Source organism: Tenrec ecaudatus, chromosome 1 (assembly GCF_050624435.1).
Source record: "Tenrec ecaudatus isolate mTenEca1 chromosome 1, mTenEca1.hap1, whole genome shotgun sequence".
NCBI lineage: Eukaryota > Metazoa > Chordata > Mammalia > Afrosoricida > Tenrecidae > Tenrec > Tenrec ecaudatus.
This window is the reverse complement of record NC_134530.1, coordinates 125,818,282-125,844,029: the sequence shown is the minus strand read 5'-3', so window position 1 is coordinate 125,844,029 and position 25,748 is coordinate 125,818,282. Positions and strand designations below refer to the sequence as shown.

Sequence of the window (25,748 nt, the reverse complement as noted above, 5' to 3'; positions counted from 1 at the left end):
TCTTACTAAACCTTAAATAAAAATTAGAGGGGAAGAAAAGTTAGAACTTTTTAAAAAGTGTTCTGTTTTCGTAATTATATAAAAATACATAGATAACAAAAGGCCAGCGTCATTATGTGAAAAGGTAACATAAGGCAGAGCAGAAATCTACTCTTACTTCAACTGGATGTTTTGTTGACCCATTGAGTACATTTAAGAATATTTTAACTGTTGCTTTCCCAAGGAACACGGATTTTTAGTTTTTAAATAAAATATGAGCATTTTGAACGGTCCTAAAAGCCCAAGTTAGCCCATTCCAACCCATTCCAAAGTTTTCTTCTAGAGATAATTTAGAATAAACTTTTCATAAGACTACTTTATTCCTTTCTCTGCTCGTTTGACACGCTATACAACTAAAGCAAACACATGTATTCCAAGATTATTATATAGCACTTACTCTTCTTTCATCAACAGATTTTGCTGCAAGAATCATTCCTTCCAAGCATTTTGAAATGATAGGAATAACTTTGCGTTCTGAGTCTGCAAATCCTCTGTAACACTCACTGAGTTTAATAGTCCTCCTTTCATCCATTTCTTGTAGTTGCTAATAAAGAATGTTTAAAAGAATGTTTTAAAAAAGGAAAACAAATTTTCTTTTTCATTTTAAAAGAAATCAATTAATGACTCCTAAAAAAAGTTTCCTTCGCCTAACAGTTATACTGTTCTTGTTAATTCCTTTTAACAAGTGCTATAGATTTACAATATTTAAAACCTGAGGCCTGTTGAATAGCAAAAGAATGGAGGGGAAAAATCAAGGCATTTAGTACTTAAAATCAGGTGACACTGGTTTTCAGACCTGCTTCAACGGACCCCTTGCAAGCTCTCTGGCCCTCACCACGCTCAACTTTCACTCTTCAATCAGCAGGTTCTGTTTATGCTTTCAGGAAACATTTCCTTAGACCACGAGCTTTTCTCTCTCCCATGACGCAACTACACTCCTGCTAGTCTTCTTACCATTTTTCCTCTCAAGCTTCGCAGTTTTATTTTGGGAGTTCCATTAAAAAAAAAGGGGGGGGGGGTTCCCCAACATCATAAAGTGGCACAACTGCTCAGCAGTGAGGACTAACAAAAAGGTCAGCCCCAAAACATAAAGGGCAATTGGTCTCCTGGTTAGGGCCTCCTGACAACATGGAGGAGGCTCAGCCAGTACCCCTGGAAAAACCCCACGGATTAAGGACTGGCAGGCTTGAGGCTCTGGATTAAATGGCCAGAATCTGATACCTCCCTATTCCACCAACTCTTCCTGAGCTGCTTCTGATCAACTAACTTTCCGAACAAGGAAAAGGGTATTTGTATTGACACTCTTCTGCTAGCCAGATACTACCCTCACTTTCTCGAAACTCTTTGTTCCTACTTTCTCTTCTTTCTACAAGAGGCAGTAGCATAATTTAACCCTTACATAGATTCTGGAGTTTGTGTTTAGGGAATGCCTATCAAGTTGGGTAGGATTGCGAAACCAGCCCCAGGCCTGAATTACATTTATGATCACGAGAAGTCAGGCCGGCAAATACATTTTCTAAGGCTATGCTGACACCTGGAAGAATGCCGATGATTCTGGGATAGTGTCAAAAGGCAGCAGTAGCTCTACTTGGGTGAGTATGTTACAGTAGAAATTTCCAGTGAGTTCCCGGCAAGATCCGGATATTTTCTTTTCGTGATAAATATTTAATGATACAACATTAAAGTTTCTCTCAAAAAGTTACTATTTTGGTGGACTGTTTATAACTGTAAATAATAAATAGAAAAACTTGTGATTTAAGAAGTTAGTAAAAATTTACTTTTGGGTTCCATAACCATAAAGAAATCTCTCAAAGACTATGAACCTAGAAATATTCTGAACCCATTATAGAATTCTAAAGTTAAATTTTACATTTAAAAGCCAGCATTACCAACTCTCAAACTGGGTTAACTTCAAACATGTAAACTTTACCTTGTAAATCTGGGGAATCACTACGTAGAAATGTTTGTGTTGCTCTCCATTAAAGCTCTGTAACTGTGCAGCATATTCATTTTTATTCTCATCAGCCATGTGTGTGCGCAGATTCAACTGATGCTTCGCCTGCGAGCCAGTTAGTAAAATCATCACCATCGACAAAATCACGGCTAATTCATTCTGCTAGGTTAAACTACAACTAAGTCATATCAACAGAAAAGCCAACATCTGGACATCAAGAGAGTAACAAGGTGGTAAGTTTGCTAATTTTCTAATTTATATCACTGATACTATTCAACGATAATTATCATTTAGAGTTTAATGAGTGACAACATCATAGCCTGAAATAATAAGCTTTTAATCAGAAGAGAAAAATAGCTTCAACGTTTTTTTGGGCTGGATAGGGCAGAGGCTGTACACTGGTACATATGAGGGATAGAGGCACAGGGAATCCAGGGTGGATGATACCTTCAGGACCAAGGGTGTGAGGGGCGATGCTGGGAGAGTGGAGGGTGAGTGGGTTGGAAAGGGGGAACTGATTACAAGGACCCACATGTGACCTCCTTCCCGGGAGAGGGACAGCAGAGAAGGGGGGGAAGGGAGACTCCGGATAGGGCAAGATATGACAAAATAACGATGTATAAATTACCAAGGGCACATGAGGGAGGGGGGAGAGGGGAGGAAGGGAAAAAAAAAAAAGAGGACCTGATGCAAAGGGCTTAAGTGGAGAGCAAATGCTTTGAGAATGATTGGGGCAGGGAATGTATGGATGTGCTTTATACAATTGATGTATGTATATGTATGGATGGTGATAAGAGTTGTATGAGTCCCTAATAAAATGTAAAAAAAGAAAAGAGGAGAAAAAAATGATTAGGGCAAAGAATGTACAGATGTGCTTTATACAATTGATGTATGTATATGTATGAACTGTGTTAAGAGTTGTATGAGCCCCTAATAAATTGTTAAAAAAAAAACATTTTTTTAAATCATCTAAACTTATATCCAACTCAGAATCACACTGAAACCAAATAATTACAAGAGACCATATTTTAAATAGAAAGGAACAATATTCCAATAACAGTATTCAACAATGATTTTAATCTCTTTACCCAAATCAGAAATACTTAAAGAAATATAATAACAACTTCAAAAAGTCAATGGGAAAATTCCATTATTTTTAAATTTCACTTTTCGGTGAATTTTCTGAAGCCCATCATATAGCTATGTTCATCTCAATCTCTTCTGGCAAAAACACTTCTCAACTACGTTAAATTCATATTGCTTACACTGGTTAGACAGTCAAAGTAAATACTTAACACAGCTTGTCAATTCTGGATTTATTAAAGGGGAAAAATTTCAACTGTTTTAAAGTAATAGGAAAAAAAAATCAAAGTTAGAATTAAGCTCAATTTCCTACAATGATCCAAGAAATAATTTGATACAAGTATGGGAGTGTTCTACAAATTGTTAAGCACTTGTAAATACAACATTGATTTGTTTTAATTTCAGTTTCGACAACTGCAGTAGTCCTTAACCTAAGGCCATTCATTATTTCTTCTGAACTCGGGGATAAACTGGCCTACAAACTTTGTTGGTACCCCACCAAGGTGCCTGGTCCTGCAGAGCAAGTAAGGAGAACAAGGTTTGGAGTTAACAACTGAAGCCTCCTGCTGGCATGTTCTTGGCTCCATAGATAACTTCTTTTTTTTTTTTTAAGGAAGCTCAGTAATCGGCCTGCTCCTCCTCCACCTTTCTCCACCCCCATCCCCACCCCTACAACCAAAACAAATTTTTATCATCAGTAATTGCTTCCAGAAGGAGCCCTGGTGCCAGAGTGGAGCATGAGCTGGGTTGCTAACCACAAAGTCAGCAGTTCAAAATCCCAGTGGCTCCTCAGAAGAGAGTGAGTGTTCTGTTCCCTTAAAGAGTTGCGGCCTCGGAAACCCGCACAGGCCCTTCTGCTCTGCCTGACAGGGTCGCTATGAGTTGGCATGGCTCCGTGACAGAAATTCCGCTTGGGTTTGTTTTATTCTGAGTTGCCCCAGCTATGTTTCCTTTTCTCCTTGGTTACTTAAAACAGAATTCTACTCTTCGATTCTTAGAGCAATTCCTCAAAATATTCCTAATTCTCTGAAAAGTAAAGGAATTGCAAATAAACAAACCAAACCAAATAAGCATAAGCTGTAAACATAATTCTGAACATATTAGGCCAAGTTAGTGCTTATAGACATGTTCTATCAGATCAAAAGGTATTTGCCTAGTTCTTAAGTGATACCCCTTCAGACAAATGAAGTGAGCAAAGAAGAGTCCAGTTAATAAACCTAGTCCAGTTAATTTACCTAGTTTATAAAGTATGTACTCAACCAATGTTTGATAATAAACCAAATGAATCTTTAAGGAGTCAATGTCAATCTGCAAGGAAGTCTCCCATGAATGAAATAGTACTATCTCCTACTTGCCTGTGGTTCACGTTAACGGTTTTATTAGCACTTCATCCACATGTCATATAATTCAATCATATCAAGAAGAATTATACAATTATCACCACAGTCAATTCTTGAACATTTTCCTCTTCCTTGGACTCATTGTTATTCAATGTAATTATCTTTTCTGATTGTGGCAAAACCATACAGACTACATAAAATATACACAGATAACTCCAGTTCCACAACATCTACATGTATAATTCAGTGCCACTGATTATACGTATTGTACCGCCATTGTTGTTATCTTTTTCAATAAATCCACCACTGCTAACAGAAACTCGATGCCTTCTAAGCAACATGTAGATCACATTTAACCAAGTCTTGATAACAGTGATTAATTGTGTATATAACATGATGCTAGCGGGGGAAATGGATGACCACTACTAACAGGATCTAAAAATCTTAGCAACAGGGCTGAAACGAATAATTCACTCAGATGTTTATCTAAATGTCAAATACCAATAGTACAGGTTCTGTTTGAGAAATACACATCCACACACTGCAGCCTATGTGAAAAGACACCGGGAGGTCAGCTAAGCATCAACTCACCATGAGTCAATTCAAACTATGCAGTGTCCAAGATGTTGATGCTTAATTTATTTAAACTGTAATAACACAAACTTGGTATTCAGACAGAGAACACTCAAACTCAGGACTGATGAGATCATACCTGGAATATTATATCCATTTAGAGGTAATGTGCTTTCATTGGGTTATTGCTAAAGTACGCCTACCCAAAGGGAAGTAATCAGAATCAAAGATGACTTATAGCTGTTGAACATGTGAAGTGAAGAAAAAAGATGGTGCATCTGGTGACCAACAATCTATCTACAAATATCTAAGACACGAGGGGAAAAATATATATATATACTTTATTTTACTGTGATATCTCAAAGAAATGGAAACTAAGTAGGGAGTCAGTGGTGTCAATAAAAGAAAATGTTAAAACTGCAAACACACTCTCATGTGTATATACACACACACACACACATTCACATGTAAAACTGCCTGTTGAGCAGTGGTTTTCAACCTTCCTCATGCAACGCCCTTTAATATAGTTCATGTTGTGGGGCCCCCCAACCATCAAATTACTTTCATTGCTACTTCATCACTGTCATTTTGCTACTGTTATAAATCGTAATGTAAACATCTGATGTGCAGGATGTATTAGGTGGCCCGTGGGAAAGGGTCGTTTGAACCCCCAGAGGGGTGGCGATCCACAGGTTGAGAACCGCTGCTTTAGAGTATTTATGGCAAGGAACATCCTAACCCTAAAGATATCATTATGTAGGAAAGATACAAATATCACGAGTCACACTGAAAGAGCTATCAGGCCATTCTAATATGGACTTTATATGATCTTGATGCTTTGGTGGGGGTTTTCATTTGGTGTGTGTGTGTTTACATAATGGACATTAAGTTATAAATTATTCTTCTGCTATCTTTATTCTCATTCTGATCCTATAGAGGATTATAAAATGCTAAGGATCTCCAGTGGTGCAGTGGTTAAATGCTTAGTAGCGAACGGAAAGGTCCACACTCACCCACCAGCTGTGTTGAGTCTGCCCCTGTAAGGACAGAACCTAGGAAACTGCAGGGGATAGTTCTAGCCTGTCCTAAGAGGCACTATGCGCTGTAGACAACTTGACACAGTAGGCTTTTTGAAAGATACCATAACAGACAAAGCATCTGCTGCTAACTAAAAGGTGATGGGTCCAACCCACCAGGCAGTCTGCAGGAGAAAAATGTCTGCTTCCATAAAGATGACATCCTTAGAAAATCTGAGGCAGTTCTACTCTGTCCTACAAAGTGGGTCATTATGCAGAGCAACAGTACAGGATGTATGGGGAAAGCTAAATGGTAATGAACAGGTGGCTAATCTTATCAAAAGTTATGCTACGAAACACCTACCCCAAAATCAATGACAAGAAAGAGTTTGGTTTTCAAAATGAAGGAATACATACATAAATATCGAATATCACATATTTCTGACCATCTTACCATTTCCCTCCTGTAAAACTGGGGCAGCAAGCTCCCAGACTCTGTTTGCATGCCACATTAACATACCTTAGGCTTGCTATTCTGTTTGGTTTTCCTCTCTGACTGGAAGCTCAGTCTCTATCTTTTCTATACATTTTGAATGTAGCAACAATATGACAGCTTTGGTCAATAAATAAAACTAGCACACCTTAATTACCTTCTCAGATCAAACCAAAACCACTGCCATCAAGCCAATCCCCAATCAGAGAAACCCTGTCCAGGCTTCTGGGCCATAAATCTTTTCAGGCACAGACAGCCTCTCTTCTCTCCCTCAGAGCACGGTTGATGGGTTTGCCACCAGGCTAGCTAGCTCCTTTCTTTTTAGACGAATACATATAAATTATAGACAAATATCTGTGTATCTTAGACTCAAATGCAATTTCATCTACTGGGGAACTCTAATGTGGACACAACGTTATGATTATTCAAGTAACAATATTTTCATCAGAGAGCGAGTCAGCGCATTCCTTACCTTTTCCACATCTGCCTTGGTAGCGTTCGTGTCATTATCCAATCTCTCATAACTCTGCTGTGCCTTTTCTGCCTCTCGGCATTCCCTTTCAAATTTCTTTTTACTCTGTCAAAAGAAGTGAAACACCACACTGAGAAACACAATGACAACTATCTTATTGAAGAAATAACTAAAATGAATTGCACACTAAAAATAAAGCCTGTCCTTTCTTAGAAAATAAACCTTACTACTAAACCAATTCATGAGCTTAAATATCAGGCCTTAATTCTAAACTGTCAAGGGAGAAAAAAAGAATACATCAAAGGCACAAATGAGTTAATATTTGTTACATACTCAACTCCTCCCAATAATTTTTTAAAAACACTAAATGTGCTTTTAATTTTTTTTACTATATACATAATCTTCAGCAAAAGAATTTTTGTTTCCTTGATGTTTTCATTGGTTTTGTTTGCGTAATGGGTTTTAGAGTTTGTTTTTAACGCTTCTCTCTAACGTGGTTTAGAACTCTCTCCAAAGGACTGCTGTACAGGTTCTACTGGTGTCCCAAGAAATGCTTCAGCTCACACTAGAACCAAGTCTTCTTAAAAAATAACTTGACTTTACTGTGACTCTGTCAGCATTCATAGTATAACGGGATTTTGCCTTTCCCTGATTTTTCAATCCTATGTGGTTGTTCAGTTTCTTTGTGCTTACTTCTAACTCAATCCCACTCACTTACAAGTCTTTATAAGTACCTTCTGATTCAAATCAAACATGTTAGGAATTCTCACAGGGTAGTTTTCCTGATTAAATCTCTCTCAGGTCCCCCTGATCTGCTGAAATAGGAACATTACCATCTAGACATCTGCATAACTGTTAGATGAGATTTCCCTTCACCACTGTCATGAGCATTCCTGTCCTTTCCCTAGATTCCCTATTTCCAAGTACCATAGTCTGCCAAAAGAAAATAAATCTGTCCTTGGATGAGGTACAGCCAGGAAGCTCCGTAGAGGCAAGGATGGTGAGATTGGTCTTACATTCTTTGGACAGGTTTCAAGAGAGACTAGTCCCTGGAAAAGGGCATCGTACTTGGTAAAGTGCAAGGACAGAGAAAAGGAGGAGGACTCATAACATGATGGACCGAGACAGTGGCTGCACTAATGGGCTCAAATGTGACAGCAGTTGTGAAGGTGACACAAGACTGGACGGCGGTCCATTCTGTTGTAGGGAGGGTCGCTGTGCATGGGCACCAACCTGACAACTCTCAACAGCACTGCCAGGCTTACACACCTTTCCCGGTTTACGGCTTCACGTTGCTGGAACACACTGAGTAGTAAAGTAACTCCTTAAAAGGAGAACATTTTTGAGTGTCAATGCTGAAATTAGCATCACTTTTAATTGATAAAATTTGACTGAGTCTAGAACTCTAGACCGAAAGTGACTTTTCTTCAGAAATTTAAAGGTATCCCAGTGTTTTCTAATTTCCTGTGCGACTACTGTTCAATCTCAACCTGACGCCTGATCCTTGGTATAAAGCACCCCCCCACCCCCGCTCTCCTTTTCTCTCCCCTTTCTGAAAGCTGGTATATAGTCCCTTTCTTCTGTTCTGACATTTCATAAACAGTTATCATTTCTTGTTGTAGGATCCACTGTGCTGGGCATCTGGAAAATACCTTCCTCTTGAAAACTCACATCTATCATTTCTGAGATATTTTTCTCAAATTATTTTTGCCTGGTCATTTCCTGCTTAGAATATATATTATTTTGAAAATAACCTACTAATGAGTCTTCTATTTTCCCTCCTATTTTCAATCTGTCGTTTCACTCTATTTCCTGAAGAAAATGTCCAACTTTATCCATCATCTTTCTAGTGAGTTTTTTTGTTTCTGCTAGTATATACACAAAAATACTATACAAAATACTATTTTTGTATATATTCCTTTTAAGTCGTATTCTGTTCTTGTTTTGATATATTGTCCCCATTTTCTTTTAGAACATTTAGAAGAGTTTTGCAGCTTTTTTCTTGTTTTTTCCTTGCATAATTGCCATTTCTTCTAAATTGGTTTTTATTCTCCTCTCCCCAACTCACTCACCTTTGCGCTCTCTCACTCTCACGCGCTTCTAGTCTCAGTTACTATGATGAGATGTTTTCTTTAAGTGATTGGCTATCTGTTATTTAAAAGGCCAATTAGAAGCTCTGCAAATGGAGCTGTGGATTATGGTCTTTCAGGATAAGCTAATGTGAGCAGCCAGTCTCCTTGGAGAAACCCTACTATCGGTATGGTAGCACTGTTAAGACGTTTTTTCTCTAGCTTGTTGGAATCTCCAGAGCAGACTCTTGCAATGCTTTGCCCCACTGCCTGCATTCTGAGAAATGCTCAAGAGAGGGAATCAGGGACTCTCAACATTTTAAATTTACTCACTCCTTTTTCAGAACTAGTCACAATCTCAATTTCTTATCTTGGGTCAGACATGTCCCTCTCCCTGAACTGTAGCTTCAATGCTGTCCTCTGAAAAGAATTCTTCGGGGGAGGAGGGGAGCTATCTTGGAGATTACAAAAGAACACAGGGAGTACAAACCTGGATTCTAAAGCCTATGACTACTAAATCAAAGGGTCTCAATTTCTCAGAGGAAACTTCCTACTTCCACAATTTGACCTTCAGGCAGAATAAGTTTCTTCGCCAGTGCTCAAAGTGCTCAAAGTTACCCCTTTTACTAAGAAGGCTTCAGTCCTTTCAAAGGTTCAAACTGTAAAAAGGGATCACAATTACAACTTCAAGTCCATGCATTCACTATACCCCAAATCTCTGCACTCTTTTTCTTAGGATGGTCCCACATCAGCTCGTATATACCTATTATCTTGACTTTTCAGTTTACTCTTAGTTTCTAGCAGTTAAAGAGATTTCCATCTCTTCTAGGTGGCTCAGCTAAAAGTTTAAAATGTACTAAAAAATACATTAGCTAGTACATATAGGCATCTGTAGTCCAAAGGCTTCTGTGTTGGCTCATGACAGAAGTCCCTATAATTTGTTTCAAAGAAAATTTTTAGTAATTTTTAAAATGTAGACCTTATTGATGCCAACGTTTTAATTTATAGAAGGCAGTGAATTTATTCGTACAATTTATTCTCAGCACATAAAATGTGCATATTATATAGAACATCCCATGAAAATGAAAACTAACTATACATTTAACTCTCTGGAATACAATTCCGAGATGTTTTCAAATTGAATAGGTACAGGTTATTAATTATGGTATAATTTGAGGGTACTTATATAATAATATTTTTATATTAATTGCCTTAATATTTGTGTATAGGGCGGGGAATAAGCCTATCTCATTGTTTTGCAACTACAAAAGCGCCACTACCGTAGTGCTATTAACAAATATTCTTCCTCTGAATGGAATCATTATACACTATACGAATATAACCCCCCCCACCCCCCTCCACCAAAGAATTTTTGGTCCATCCTTGTGTGGAAGACACCTTAATCCTTAGTCCTTCCCTGCGCAGCAGACACTCCTTTTCCAGTCTTCCACAGTCAGGCTGAGGTAAGTAATCTAAAGTCCATTGGGGGATTTCTGAAAACGCGTTTTCTTCTTTGATTTAACAAAAAAAAAAAAAAAAAAATCTGAGACAGTCAGAAGAAAAATGCTCCCTATGGAACTGACTCTGAAACAACTGAGTATGTTGTGCTGTCTGGGTCTCTAAGCCAACTTCCAAGCACAGGGGCAAGCCTGAGGTGGGAGACATCACATGGTAAGATGCAGACTGGGCAGACAGAAATGGAGGCTGCCTCAGTGATGTCACTCAGCTACTGCTCAACCCTGAGACTGCTCTTGTAAGCTTGTGCTACTTGGATATACCTGGCATCTAAGATTTCTGTCTTCTTAAACTTTGACTAGTCCTTCAAAATCTCCTTTACAAGGCTGCTCTTGTTTGTCCACATCTTAAGTGCCAGTTGCTCCCCGAGCACAGTTATTGAGTATTATTTTGTTGAACCTGGGGTTAATAACTGGCTTTTTCAAACGTTTTCTCAGCTTCTACTATTGCCACTCGTTCAACTTGTTGCCCCAGTTCTTGAAATCGCCACTAGTTCAAACATGCCAAGAATTCCACCAATTTCATTTTCTTGACACAACAAGAAGGCATGGAATGGGACCCCGCACATGTAGACACACATTACACTGAAATTACGAGAACAGTAAAAAGTTGTGGAGAAATTCCATTATTCCACAAACTTTCTGACATCTCTCATTTATGTCAGTCTGCTGCCTGCGCTCCACCCCCAAATGCACATACACATACAAAAATTCCTCTCATAGTTACTTTCATGTCTCCAGAACATTCATAGCATGTTAGGGATGCCTTCTAAAAATATTAGTTGAGCTGAACTCACCTTTACTGCATAGCATTGTTAAGAACTTAAAAAACCTCTCCTCCCTAAATTTTGCATTACAGAACACCTCTGTTCTACAATGGGTCAGTACATACCAGCTAGGATGATTTATGCCAATGCCAATTTTCAATGCCAGTGTCTCACAAGTGTAGGAGTTTGTTATTTTGTGCAAACGAAAACACACACATTCTTATTAGCTGGCAGATCCTAAGAATGTGAACTAAGCCAGTTTTTAATTTTATAAACATAAGCACTCCCTAAAAGTCTTGGTTCAACCAATTAAAAAGGAAATGAAAACAGACTATTAATATACCTAAGAATTCTCAATTAATCAAATAATTTAAAACTTTTATCAATGACAGCTATCTAGTTGAAATTTAACCTAAGCTGTGAATATTCATTTTAAAGGGGAGAGAAGAACGTCTGAAAGTACTGTATGAGTTTGCTTTTTCTTGACGTTACCATCCTCTGATCCAATAACCACAGGTTAGAGGAAAAACCCCACTCAGCATAAGAAATATGCATTGTTCCACTCAAAAGCATGGAAGTAAAGAGTAAATGGCTTGCTAATCTAAGAGTTCAAAAAGAACATGAATCTTCCATTACAAAGCATTTGACAGAGCATTTGAACAAAAAGACACTAGAGTTTGTACGTAGACTAGTAGTTAATAGTTGCACGTTGACTTAGTTAAGTTTATTGTGCCAACCTGGCCAATAAACACAAGTGTGGTTAATTGAAGGGAGGAGGGATAAATGGCTCAGTGAGCCTCGCCTTTCCAGTTCTCAGGTCTCTTGCTTTGTGATGGTTGTACCAGGGCGCAGCTGCCTTAGCCATTCCCTGCTTCAGCTTGCAAGGCTGACTTCCTGCAAGACACCCCCAAGGAGAAGCCACATGGACCTACTCCAATGCAGCCCTGGGTGCTGGAGCAGCCGTGTGAAGACCCCTGCCAGCGCTGAAATGCTTACACATTCACTGACCTGCCAGCGCTGAGTTGCTTACACATTCACTGGCCCAGCTTTCCTCCTGCACTTGGCGTCATTGCGTCTGTTTTGTGAGATGGAGGAGGACTTTGTAGATTGGTGTTGGACATATGGGTTAACGAGTTAATAATGGACTCGTGGGCTTGAGCAGCACTGGGTTGGGATGTTTTCTTGATGCACACTTAACCTTTACATAAAACTCTCTCTTATACATGAGCTTCTGTGGATTTGTTTCTCTAAAGTACCCAGACTAACACACACGTAATGGTGGCACCATCTAATTTTTTAAATGTCCAAATGCCAGGATACTTAAGAACAATATTAGCAAGTGCCTTTGGGGAAAAGCCTAAACATTTTTATGCTTTTATGATTTTGGCCTATATTTTATTTACAATGCATGATGTATCTGACCAGAAGCTACACATGACAAGCACAGAATTCCAGATGCAATGACCTGGGAGAAACACCGAACATCACAGAAGTCACCCTCTTCAGTTTTCACATGCTAAAAATGAAGTCAGGAGAACGCCAGTGCTAGGGAAAGGCGGAGAACTAGCATATGGGTTCCCCAAGTTTCAGATGGTCTTACAGGAGATCACCCTGCTTCCCTATTATTTCTACTTTCTATCAACATTTTAAGCAAAGTCAAAAAAGCATCTTTCCAAATGTTCCCAAAGATCTGAAGATTATATAGTTAGTACATACACAGAAGCCAACAGAAAATCCTACATTCCACATCTATACTTTTCTATTATTCAAGAAACAGTAAACTCAGATGTAAAATGTAAGAGAATTAAGGACCAACTGAAGTCTGAAAGCACTAGAACTCACATTATCCATCTGTTTCCAGCACATGTCAAGGTACTGCTGAGCTTTTCGTCCTTCTTGGAGATGCTAAAGATTATAACAACATGAATAAATAAATAATTATATTTCAATACCAAAATGCCGTCTAAAGCCACAGAAAGCCTTTCTGCTTTTTTCCCCAAAAAGCACAAATTACTTTATCAATATCCAAGAAGAGATTATTATTAAAATATAACTCTTTAAACTTTAAAAGGACATTATTTTCAGTACTAAAATATAACCCTTAAAATAATATCTATAATCTTTGGCAAAAGTAGATGATTGTCTGTGTATGGGGTTGGCAAGCATTTTCTGATGAGGAGCAAACAGCAAAGAGTGTAGTACATTACAAGTTGGCTGCTAACTGCAAAATCAGCAGTTCGACTCCACTGAGGGACAAAGAAGCACCCTATCTTCTCCCATAAAGTTTTACAGCCTTGAAAATACTAGGGAACTGTTCCACTGTTTTACACAGTCACTAGGAGTCAGAATTGCTTCACAGGCAACTGGTTTATTAAGATGGAATCAACATGAAGGCAATGGGCTTGATTTCAGGTTTTAACCATATACCCCTTTACTCTGTTCTTACAGTGCAAAAGCCACGAGTCTGGCTTTGTTCCAACAGAGCTATGATGAATATTGAAGGAGCCCTGATGATGTGATGATTAAGGGCTCAGCTGCTAACCTAAAGATCACCAGTTCAAACCCACAAGAAGCTCTGTGGAACAAAAGACTGGTGATCTTCCCACATAAAGATTGAAGAGTAGGACACCCTATGGGTCACCATCTCTTCCACAGCACCTAACAAGTCAATTAAATCTGAGTATCATATAACTGTCACAGGTTATTAAACATTCTTCTTCTTTAGTTTTTTTTAACCATTTAAAAATGTAAAAAATCACTCTTTGCATGTGATAATTGTGGGACAAAAATAGAGGAAGCTCGATTTGGCCTGAGAGGGAGTGAATTATTTAATGTGGCTCTTCTAGTCAAAGTCTCTAACTACTACCAAGTGACCTTTTCTTGCTTGGTCTAGTAAGAAGGTGGGGGAGATACTGACTGCTAGGATTCAACTCTTGAGTAATTGTGAACAGGATTCCCTGGAATGCTATCTTGCTCCTCATAAAATGAAACCCTCTGAGAAGCAGGGGGAGCCAAAAGCCAGGAGTGGAGTACATCCTCTGACCCTGAGACCCCGGTGCAGTGAACCTCCTGGATCCAAAAGATAGCCATAACATCAAAGGAAGAGGAGCAACAGAACCAGTAGCCAGAACTTGAAACAATGGTGGACTTCCCAGTCCTCAGAACAACTAAAGCTGAGTATTTGGGAGCGGAGGCTGGCTTGTGCAGTGCAGTGCCTCTGGCACTTAAATTGGGAAGCTGGGTTTTCCAAGTGAAGTTGGAGGCCTTCAGGCTGAGGCTAACTGGAGGGTGGTGCCTCGGGGCACGTAATTCTAGGAGCTGGACATGCTAACCCACAGAACTTGAGCTGAATGCCTTTGGGTTGACGCTTACTTACATCGGAATGGTATGCCCCTTTGGACATTTATTATTAAACTTGAATGAATTTTGTAACATGTCTTGAAAAACAATTGTATCCTGAACATTTCTCACTTGTATTACCACCTGTCAACTTCCCTAATAAATTCTTTAATCATGAACACTGTCTGCGAATTCTGTGTAGTCATTGCAACGGATGTTAGAACCCCGAAAGGTAAAACAGAGAGCACTAATTAAGAAAGCACATAGCCCGTTGACATAGTTTGTCAACTCCTGAGATAATCTGCAAATAGAATAAATTTAGTGAAAGAGAAAAACAGTTTGTGTTGAGCATATATACAAGAGAACTTCAAAATGTTCATGGAAAAATTCCAGTGCTTTCTAATTACATTAATTAAAGCCACCCTGTGTTTTTGGAAAGCAAATTATTTTTTAATTTATGTTAAAAACAACATGAGAACTGAATAAAAATAATTACCATTTTTCTTTCCGTTTTCAGATCATGAGCGTATCTCATCAATTCACCATATACTCTGTGTGCCATTTCTTCTGCTACTACTTCTCGCTGTCCCGCATAGTCATTTAGCTCGTTCAGAATGTTAAAAAAGGCTATACACGAGGTAAACCTGACAAAAACATATTTTTAAATGGTGAGATTTATTTTCATGCTTATTACACATTATTTTAGGGGGGTGAGGTATATAGATTGAGGCTGGCACTTGGCAAATTAAAAAAAAAAATCAACCAAATCTCAACTACATTCTAAATTAACTTAAATTGGGAAGAATCCTGCACTGACCTCAAGTTATACATGTTTGCATCTCTTCAACTAGATTCAACTTATAAATACAGGGATATTTGGGGTCAAAAAGTAATAAGAATACTACCTGCCAGCTCTTTTGACATACTGGAATCTCTTAAATTGCCAACTGACTGGCCTGAGCTTGGGAATGACCCTGGTTGGATTCCTAGGCCTGGCAGCTGAACTGTCGCAGAGAAGTTGTGCGTGCTCTGGGGGGCAGAACCTGGCAATCATACCACTCAAATGCATCTCGATGGCTGATCTACGGAATGCCTTTGCTATCAGCTCTGCACAGAACTGCCTGTATGCCTGCCCACATCCTGAGTGGAAGTGAAGTATCATTATGGTTGGTACCAAAGGGGGATTGAGGGGACAAAAATAAGGGTTAAAAAAGCGTGTGGAGGGAAGTTGAGAAACAAAGAGAATCATTGTATTAAAATGTAGGTGTCTACTAAGGAACATTCTTTTACAGTTGAGGTATGTTGACAACTCAGATACTAGTAGTAGCCCACTAACAACAAATCTTAGAATCTTAACAATAAATAATTTCACACAAGGATTTTTGATTAAGTCTAGTCCCTCTGTTTCTCCACATTCTAGAGTCATCGTCAAGATCCCTGTTGAAAACTGCCCAAAACCCATAGGATGTTCCTCATCTTTTACTCAGAACTCCAAAACTCCCCAGAAAATGTTTCATTATCCCTTGAAATCAATTCCTACCTGTAAGAGCAAACCAGCGTTTCGGACAAGCAGACTGCTACAATATAAGCAGTAAGAAAATACCCTTCTCTTCTGAAGACTAAACCACTCAATTGGGAGGGGTCCCATTTACATTTCACTTAATAACCAATGAAGAGCCCTGGTGCTGTAGTGGTTAACATGTTGAGCTGCTAACTGCAAGGTCTGCGGATCACAATCATCAGCTAGCTAGCTCCTCAGGAGAAAGACAGGGCTTTCTACTCCTGTAAAGAGTTACAGTCTCAGAAACTCATAGGGACAGTTTTAGGAAATCCTGTCCTATCAGGTCACTATGAGTCAAAATTGACTCGATGACATTGAGTCTGTTTTTCAATAAACCATACCTGAACTATTCTAAGAAGCTGTTGATCAGCCCCACGGAGGTATTCACCATTTTAAGAAACAATAGCTCCTTCTTTAATAAACATTATTATGATTATTTTTTTATTAAAGCAAAATAAAGCTATAATTATCTATCTTAATAAACAATAAGTGTGCGTATTTCTTACATTGGTTAATAAGCAATAAAGAAGTATTGAAAGTTACCTTGGCTCTTCATCTTTGGATGACCGTTTGGGACAGTACTTCTTAACCAGATTCCTATAGAAAGAAAGATGATTTTGAAAGTTATATGAATACTGTTGCTGATTAAATATTCTAAAAGTTTCCAAATTCATTAAATCTATGACTTCATGATATAAAACAAATTTGAATATGTACTCCCATTGACACCATAATGTTAAGTCATTAACTTACATTTTGCTCTTAAAGCACTGGTTGGTAGCTGCAGAAAAAAAGTTAGTTCTCTTTTGATGTGGGCAAAACAATTTGATTGATTCGATGATCAAATAAGAAAACGGGTAAGAGAAAGTATAAGAGAAACAAAGTAGTCAGTACATTTCTAAGAAATATTGTCATGTTTTTTGTTTTGCAAATCAGCTTTTAATACTAAGGTAAAATATAAGTCTATGCTGAATCAGTCTCGTCTGCATCATTTTTAACACTTCTTTTATTTAAAAATTATTAGGTGACTCTAACCTATTTTTAGGAAAATAAGTTATTTTTATCAGAAAGGATATATTTAAATACTTATCACACAAGTTAAAAATTCCAATGGCTACCCTTGAAGGCCTCCCTGTATGTTAGTATTCATCTCCCATTAAAATATATGGCACACACTCATTAATTAAATCAAGCTGGCTCAATACTCTGGCTTGTAACTGTCTGTGTCGACATCCATGTTTGTTCATGACAGTCTGGAAGGAGAAGGCTACCTTATGTGCTATTTGTGAAAGCAGAGGTAAACTGGCACACAATCTTTGGGGCCAGACTAGACTCCTGGGTTTGAAACCTGATTACTTTGGGTAATGTTATGTTTCCTAAGACAATTTACTTAACTTCTCTGTGCCCCCTTTTCTTATCTAAAAATGGTATAGATAAACAGTTGCTACCTCGTAAGGGTGTTATGAGAAATGAGGTAATATTTTAAAAGCATCTACCACAGTGCTTTATGCCAATGTCCCTAATGTATGCTTCATGTACCAGTAAAGGTCCAAAGGCTCTTTGTTAGGAATCTTCAAGTAAAGAACAAAGTTTGAAAGCAGCTTTATGTTTGTTGAGCTAACAATTAAAAAAAAAAAATCAGAACCTGTTCTCCAAATCCCTAGGGAAGACCTAGTCCCCTAAGGAGATGAGGTGGGTGGAGAAAAGACGCAGAAGAAAAGAGTTTAGAGCAGCGATTACCAATAATACAAGGCACAAGATTAAACATAATCCATTACATTCACCTTTTTTACAAAAATCTTTTCTGTTTAATATATTGCTATACTCTACGAACATATAAGGTACAAATAACCCTGCAAGTAGATGCTAAGTTTTTACACATGAACAATGAAATGCTCAGAGATCCCATATTTAAAGAAATAAAATATACAACCACTTTTTAAAGTAACATAATATATGGTCTTTTCAGGGACTTCCCCCTAAGTGAAGAAAACGGAAATGCTGATGCCTTTACTGAACTCAGAGAAATTGGCCAAAAAAAAAGTCCTAAGGAATTCTAAATAGAGAAAAGAAGAAACGTGGCAGTCAAGAGGAACTGTAAGTTCATGTTTTTAGAACATTGTGCTAGAGAAGACCACGCAGCAAGGATGGAAAGGTAGGTGGAACTGATCAGAGAGAGCTTATTCTAAGGTGTTATTAAGAACGCTCACTGAATACTTCTAATCACGGTTACCTGAAACACTACTAATAAACTATTTTGTGATTAAACTTATTAATTTATTAATTCACCCAAACACCAGCAAGTCTCCTATGTGGTGCATTAAAGTATTCCAAGTACTGGGCTGACAGAGAAAGGATAACAAAATAGTACTAAGAGAGAAATAAAAAACTAAGACTGGGTGGAGATGATGAATAAGAGTTAAATAGAATAAGTAAATCCACAGAGGCAGAAAGTAACTGGAGGCTGCCAGTGAGGCGGGCAGGAGAGGTGAATGTTAATGAAGACCATCTTTCTTTCTATTTTTCTTTTTTAAAATCATTTTATCGGGGGCTCATATAACTCTTATCACAATCCATACATCCATCCATTGTGTCAAGCACATTTGTACATTTGTTGCCATCATCATTCTCAAAACAGTTTCTTTCTACTTGAGCCCTTGGTATCAGCTCATTTCCCCCTAACTCCCCACAAACCCTTGATAATGTATAAGTTATTATTATTTTGTCATGTCTTACACTGTCCAATGTCTCCCTTCACCCACTTTTCTGTTGTCTGTCCCCCGAGTGAGGGGGTTATATGTAGATCCTTGTGATGGGTTTCCCCTTTCTACCCCACCTTCCCCTTCCCCTCTTGGTATCGCTACTCTCATTATTGGTCATGAGGGATTTATCTGTCCTGAATATCCTGTTTCCAGTTCTTATCTGTACCAGAGTACATCCTGGTCTAGCCAGATTTGTAAGGTAGAATTGGGATCATAAGCGGGGTGGGGTAGGAGGCATTAAAGAACCAGAGGAAAGTTGTATGTTTCATCTTTGCTATCCTGCACCCTGACTTGCTCGTTTCCTCCCTTCTACGAGGGATGTCCAGTTGCCTGCAGATAGACTTTGGGTCTCCACTCCACACTCCCCCTCATTCACAATATGATTTTTTGATTCTTTGATGCATGATACCTGATCCCTTCGATACCTCATGATCACACAAGCTGGTGTGCTTCTTCCATGTGGGCTTTGTTGCTTCTCAGCTAGATGGCCAGTTGTTTATCTTCAAGCCTTTAAGACCCCAGACGCTAATAGCTGGGCACCATCAGCTTTCCTTACCACATTGGCTTATGTACCCACTTTGGAAGACCATCTTTCTTTTGAGTTGATGAAAATGTTCTAAATTAGGTAGCAGTGGTGTTCTAAATTAGATATTCAAAAATCTGTGAATATACTACCTCTCCACTTATTGACTCTTTCATTATCTGACATTTCACATTATAATAATATTAAAAATATACACTGTCACACTATTTTGTGCATTATCAATGTATGTTCGACAGTAAGTGCCAAAGCTGGAGGTTACAAAGATGGTTACGACAGCCGTGTGTCATCTTGGCTGGGCCTCAGTGGTCTGACAGCCATGAAATGACGACATTTGGCAGTTATGTAATGATGTGAGGAACCCATAGTTAAAGTGCCGGCTGCTAACCAAAAAGTCAGCAGTTCAACCCAACTGGAGCTCTGGAGGAAAAAAGTATGTAGGTTGCTTACATTAAGATTTACAGCCTTGGAAATCCTACGAAGCAGTTCTATTCTGCCCTATAGGTATGCTATGAGTTGGAATGAACTCATCAGCAATGGATCTAGGTAATGATACAATTTGGCAGTAGTGTAATGATGCAGGAATGGACTTTATGGTATGAATCATAAATCAATCAGGCTTTTGTAAGAGGAAGAACAGCTATTGAGAGGATAATCCAGCTGCTACAGGTAGCTCAAATTCAACAAAACTAAATCAGAAATTATCTTCTTTTACAAATCAAATCGTGGTACAGTCATCCTAGAGCCAAGATATTTACCGTATAGACTTGTGTATAAGCCGAGTTTTTCATCACATTTTTAATACAGTTTTATGGTAAAATTAGGTGCCTCGGCTGATGTTTAGGTTGGCTTGTACTCGAGGCTACACAGTAAGTCAAAGTTGGCAATCATCCTATCCTTTTTAAAGTTTTGTCATCTTACTTAAGGTGTTCAGGTTCTGTGGATTCTGTTTTCTAGTTAGCTATTTTGTTTTTAAGTGCTAATTCCCATAGGGAAAATACTGCACTGGAAAAGCTCCCATTTTAATGCATCAGATACTATAAGGACGACATGCTACAAACTGTATAATAAAAGGGGCAAGGTGAGCCTACCTTTATAAATTCCAACTTTATCACTAACTGTGTGACCAGGATCAAAATGAACTCAATTCCCAGCTGAAGTGGGAGCAGGCCTCATGCTCACACGTATCCACTACTCCTCATGAGCTGTTTCTATCACAATCTACACTCTCTCTGACCCTAACCATTCTGATCTCATCCTTGGCTATCCTTAGGCTGGCTCACCAAAGAGCAGCTGTAGACTTGAAAGTGCACAACTCCCTGAACTTTAGACCAGCTCGTCCTGCCCACACCACTCCTCCTCAATCCAAGCCATGAGAATGTACATTACTTCATAGGCCTACCTCTCCTCCATGGTGCAGGCCTAGGTAGTACTTTGTTTTCCGGTACAAGGGTAGTTATGACTCAGACTCAATGACACCTAAGGCCTGTGTATCCCTTACTTGCCAGGCTACTTTTGAAAAAACAAAGGTATCTTGATTGCTGGAGTTATTTTCAAAACCAGAGTCAATGGGTCAAACCAAGTTCTTTATCCTACAGATGAGGTTTATGAAGGCAAGTTGCTTGATGTTACTCAGTCATCTTAGAACCATGACAGTTAAGACCAAGAGAGGCACAGAAATCCCCTGGCATTACTAAGCTCTGGACTCTCATTTCCAGACTTTGGTTATGTGAGAAGGCTCTGATACTTGCAACTGAATGCTTCTCAACGATCAAACATCCTGTTAAACTGTAGATAGAGAACTACTGATTAAACTGGAGCTCTGAAGGAAGTTCAGGAACCAAGAGGTAGATGTAAAAGCTAATGGTGTTTGACAACAATAGGTAAAATAACAAGTTACATTTGCCAACATTATTTGTTTATCTCGGTACTAAGCACTTTTATGTCATTAATTGCATGCTTATAATAGGCCCAGACAAATTAGTAGCAGCTCCATTTAACAAGACTCAGAAACATTAAGTAACTTACTTGTGATGTATAACTAATAAGAGGAATAGCTAAAAATTCATCTCAAATGTGATACCAACACCTGGAACAGTTGGAGTATTAACTGTCAGTGACACACAAAAGTGTCAGAGGGCAGTTCCTAGACCTAGGAAAACTCCTGCGAGTGTTCTCTGGCCCATGTCTACAACTTAATTAAGGAAATTCTCTGCCTATATTTTTCTCTTAATTTGTCAATACCCCTTTTCACTCTGGCATTCTCTTCAAGAAAGGTACCCTGGTGGTATAGTGGGTTGTATGCTGAGTTGCTAGCCTCAGTGTCAGCAGTTCAAATGCATCAGCTGGCTCCATGGGGGAAAGATGTGGTTTTCTGTTCTACTCTGACCCATAGGGTCACCAAAAGTCTAAATGGACTTGATGGCAATGAGATGAAGAAAATGAATTAAGACTTCTATTTATGGTTCTGACAGAGCAGGTCCCAAGTTGTGATTGAATTTACAGAGGTCCCATTGGCCGTTGTCTGTCCCCCTTCACTGAACATAAGCCTCTTTCCATTTGATGTTAGTATGCAGGGTTAGCAAATTTGGCAAATTAGCCAAATCCATCTTCTGTCGGTTTTGCAAATAAAATTTTATTGGAACACATACACACACGAGATAAAATGATGAGAATCTAGGCAAAGAGGAAGAGTTTTGTCTTGGGAGAAGAGTTAAGGATGAGCATCCAACCAGATCACCAAAAATCAAAATCCAACCCGCCACTTTTAAATCAACTGACTCAAAGCAACTCTAGAGGACAGGCTACAACTGTCCCTCAAAGAGTCTAGCCTTTACCACCTCTCTGTCACACGAAACGCTGGCAGGGTCAAGCCACCAACCTTCAGTTAGCAGCCAAGCTTTTAACCACTGTGCCAACCAGGGCTCCTACCAGGTAGATTAAGGTGTCAACCAACTATGGTCCCATGGTCTGCCTTTATGACTTAAGTTTGACAGGAAGGCATCACACATTCATTCGTGTGCACATTTTCTGTGGCTGCTTTTGCACAAGGGCAAAGTTGAACAACAGCATAATTGAGCAGTTGTGACATACAGCCTTCAAAGCCTAAAATGTTCATTATCCAGTATTTTTCCTGAAGGAGGTACCCGATATACACGTGTGTAAGCTGAGTTTTTCAGCACATTTTTAATGCCATTTGTGTGGTAAAATTATGTGCCTCGGCTGATATTCAGGTGGGCTTATTCTTGAGTATATATAATCACTCAGAAAACAAAAGAAAGCTTATCAAGCCCTAGGGTGTTTTTTTTCCCTTAGGGTTCTGAGAAGACACAACAGTCAATTCATAAAAAAGGTATAGCAAGACAAATACCAAATATAACCAAGAAATCTAGCAACTATGTGCTGACTTACAACTTAGCACATCCTTATGATAGGTACTTTTTTTTTACCTATAAAGATAATACTTTAGAAATTGACTTTAAATAAAGTCAGTGGTTTCCAAGCATGAATTCATGATTTACTTTTTTTTTTAAAAAAAAGGGCAACTTTGGGCAAAAACCTTTTCAAAGAGTCGTTTAGAACCCTTAATACATGCTCATACACTAACATTTAAGCATGGTTCAGTTCTCAATCTCTAGTAGACATTTGTTGCTGTGCCTCTCTACCACCTTTTCCTTTTGTTAACAGCTTACGGCAGAAACATTTTACTTCTGAAAAAAAGTATGTTCTGTTCCACTCTTCCAGTCCCCTTAAAGTTAAGACAGGGCTGTGTGCTCTGTATGCCACTGAGTTCAGATGCTGTAGCAACTCTGGCGGATCCAACGGAAACGAATGTAAAAAGAGCCTGGATTATGGAGTTAGAACTCATAACGTGGAGATAATCTGCTAGACTTCGCATGAGCAAGAACTAAGTTTTTGCTAGAAAAAACCTCTGAGATTTGAGAGTTACTACCCGAGGCCAACCTAGCAGATCCTAAAATAAGAGTACAGCTGGCCACATATTCAGGTTCAGGAGTATTAATTTGAGCCACACGTCATTAATCAAGGCCACAATGATTAATTAAGGAAAAGGCACAGGCCCAAACCTAGGCCAATAAAAGAGTCCATCGTAAAATTTTTGTTGTAATTCTTGTCATTCTTTCTGAGGAAATTATTAAACTGCTGGAAGATAATCCTAGAACCATCATGTTGGAAGATCCTAATTAAAAATTAAACCTGCAAAGAGGAAAGGAGAGCCAAACTGTGAAGAATACTGGATATTTCTCCAAGTACCAGATCTAGCTGGGGCAGAAGTCAAATATTTCAGTTGTTCAAGTTAACAAATTATTTTCTTAGCTAAATCAACCTGACTTGGGCTTCTGACGCTTGAAAAGAATGTTGACTACTATAGAGGTTAACCATAAAAGCCATAAAACCAGGCCACAGTCATTGAGTCAATTCTGACTCAAAGCAACCTTATAGGACAGAGCAGAACTGCTCCATAAAGTTTTCAAGACTATAAATCTTCACTTGGCGTTTCATCTTTCTCCCAGAGTAGCTGATGGGTTTGACCTAGTGGTTAGCAACCCAACATTAGACCTACAGTATCACCAAAAGCCTATCACAGCTTAAACGTAGCATAAATAGCACACTTGAAGTGATGCTCACCTTCCCAACAAGATCACTGAAGACAAAGTGGGTGCATAAGCAAATGTGGTGAAGAAAGCTGATGGTGCCCAGCTATCAAAAGATATAGAGTCTGGGGTCTTAAAGGCTTGAGGATAAACAAGCGGCCATCTAGCAGAGAAGCCACAAAGCCCACATGGAAGTAACACACTAGTCTGTGTGATCATGAGATGTCGATAGGATAAGGTATCAGGCATCAAAGACCCAGAATAAAAAAATCATTTCATTGTGAATGAGGGGGAGTGTGGAGTGGAGACAGCTCATCTGTAGGCAACTGACATCCTCTTATATATAGAAAGGTCGCAGGGAGGAGACAAGCCAGTCAGGGTGCAGTATAGCAACGATGAAACACAACTTTCCTCTGGTTCTTTAATGTTTCCTCCCTCCACTATCATGACCCCAATTCTACCTTACAAATCTGGCTAGACCAGAGAATGTACCCAGGTACAGATAAGACCTGAAAATACTGGGAATCCAGGAGAGATAAACCCTTTGGGACCAATGTTGAGAGTAGCTGTACCAGGAGGGTAAGGGGAAGGTGAGGGAGGGGGAACCGATTAAAAGGATCTACCTATAACCCCCTCCCAGGGGGATGGACAACAGAAAATTGGGTGAAGGAAGGCATTGGTCAGTGTAAGACATGAAAAAAATAATTTATAAATTATCAAGGATTCACGAGGGAGGAAGGGCGGGGAAGGGAGGGGGGAAATGAGGAGCTGATATCAAGGGCTCAAGTAGAAAGGAAATGTTTTGGAAATGATGGCAAGAAATGTACAAATGTGCTTGACAAAATGGATGGATGCATGGATTGTGCTAAGAGTTGTATGAGCTCCCAATAAAAATATTTTTAATCAGATAAAATACTATAAAGAATGCTTCTGGGTGTTTTGAAAACCTCATTTAGGAAGTGTTTTTTTAATTATGAAGATTAAAGATAAGTACTATTTACTTTTATAATTCTCATACCTATTATAAATTGTAGTTAGAGGTAGTACAGTGTTATTCTCGTTTCCCCTGATGCTTACACCCAACATTTTCCTTAGCTCCATTAGCTGTTTTCTCTCACAGCATGGCAATTAGAGACCCTTTCTCTAATGTCATCTAACTCTGCTTTCTTTACATGTTTGGATTGGCACTCATCCTGTTATCATTAGTGTATTTTTGTCTGTTTTTTATCACTGTGGTTCTGCTCCTTGTATTTTTGTGTGCCACAGAGATGGTTTTACTGCATTCCTTCTGTAAAGTTATATCTAAGAAGGTATCTCTCTTCTCTTCTGAATTGCCCACCAAACCATTACATTTTCAACTGTATTTAGTGTTGGTTTTAGCTTACATTTGAGAGTTCATATAACTGAAATTTGTTGATCTTCATCATTATTGTATTTCTAAAGCCTGCAGCAAACCTGACCTTTAGTAGACAGGCATTCAGCAGTGAACTCTTGTGGAATGATCAAGAAAAAGGCTCACTTGGTTAGTGAAGAAACTGTCCACTTGAATAAGACCTGCACAGCTTATTCTTGAGGTTTATATTAAAATATCTCTTAAGCTAAATGATGCAGC

At 38.7% G+C, this 25,748-nt stretch overlaps 1 protein-coding gene across 2 annotated transcripts in view; it reads right to left on the bottom strand.

Annotated features, from left to right (window-relative positions):
- FNBP1L (formin binding protein 1 like) overlaps positions 1 to 25,748 on the bottom strand; it is a 104,144-nt gene that overhangs the window by 21,692 nt on the left and 56,704 nt on the right. For both annotated transcript variants that reach the window (XM_075558517.1, XM_075558525.1), the window contains exons 3-8: positions 16,764 to 16,817; positions 15,156 to 15,303; positions 13,163 to 13,225; positions 6,971 to 7,075; positions 1,970 to 2,098; positions 437 to 583 (exon numbers count right to left, since the gene is read on the bottom strand). In XM_075558517.1, the coding sequence (XP_075414632.1) occupies positions 437 to 583; positions 1,970 to 2,098; positions 6,971 to 7,075; positions 13,163 to 13,225; positions 15,156 to 15,303; positions 16,764 to 16,817 (646 nt within the window). The remainder of the gene's footprint in view (positions 1 to 436; positions 584 to 1,969; positions 2,099 to 6,970; positions 7,076 to 13,162; positions 13,226 to 15,155; positions 15,304 to 16,763; positions 16,818 to 25,748) is intronic.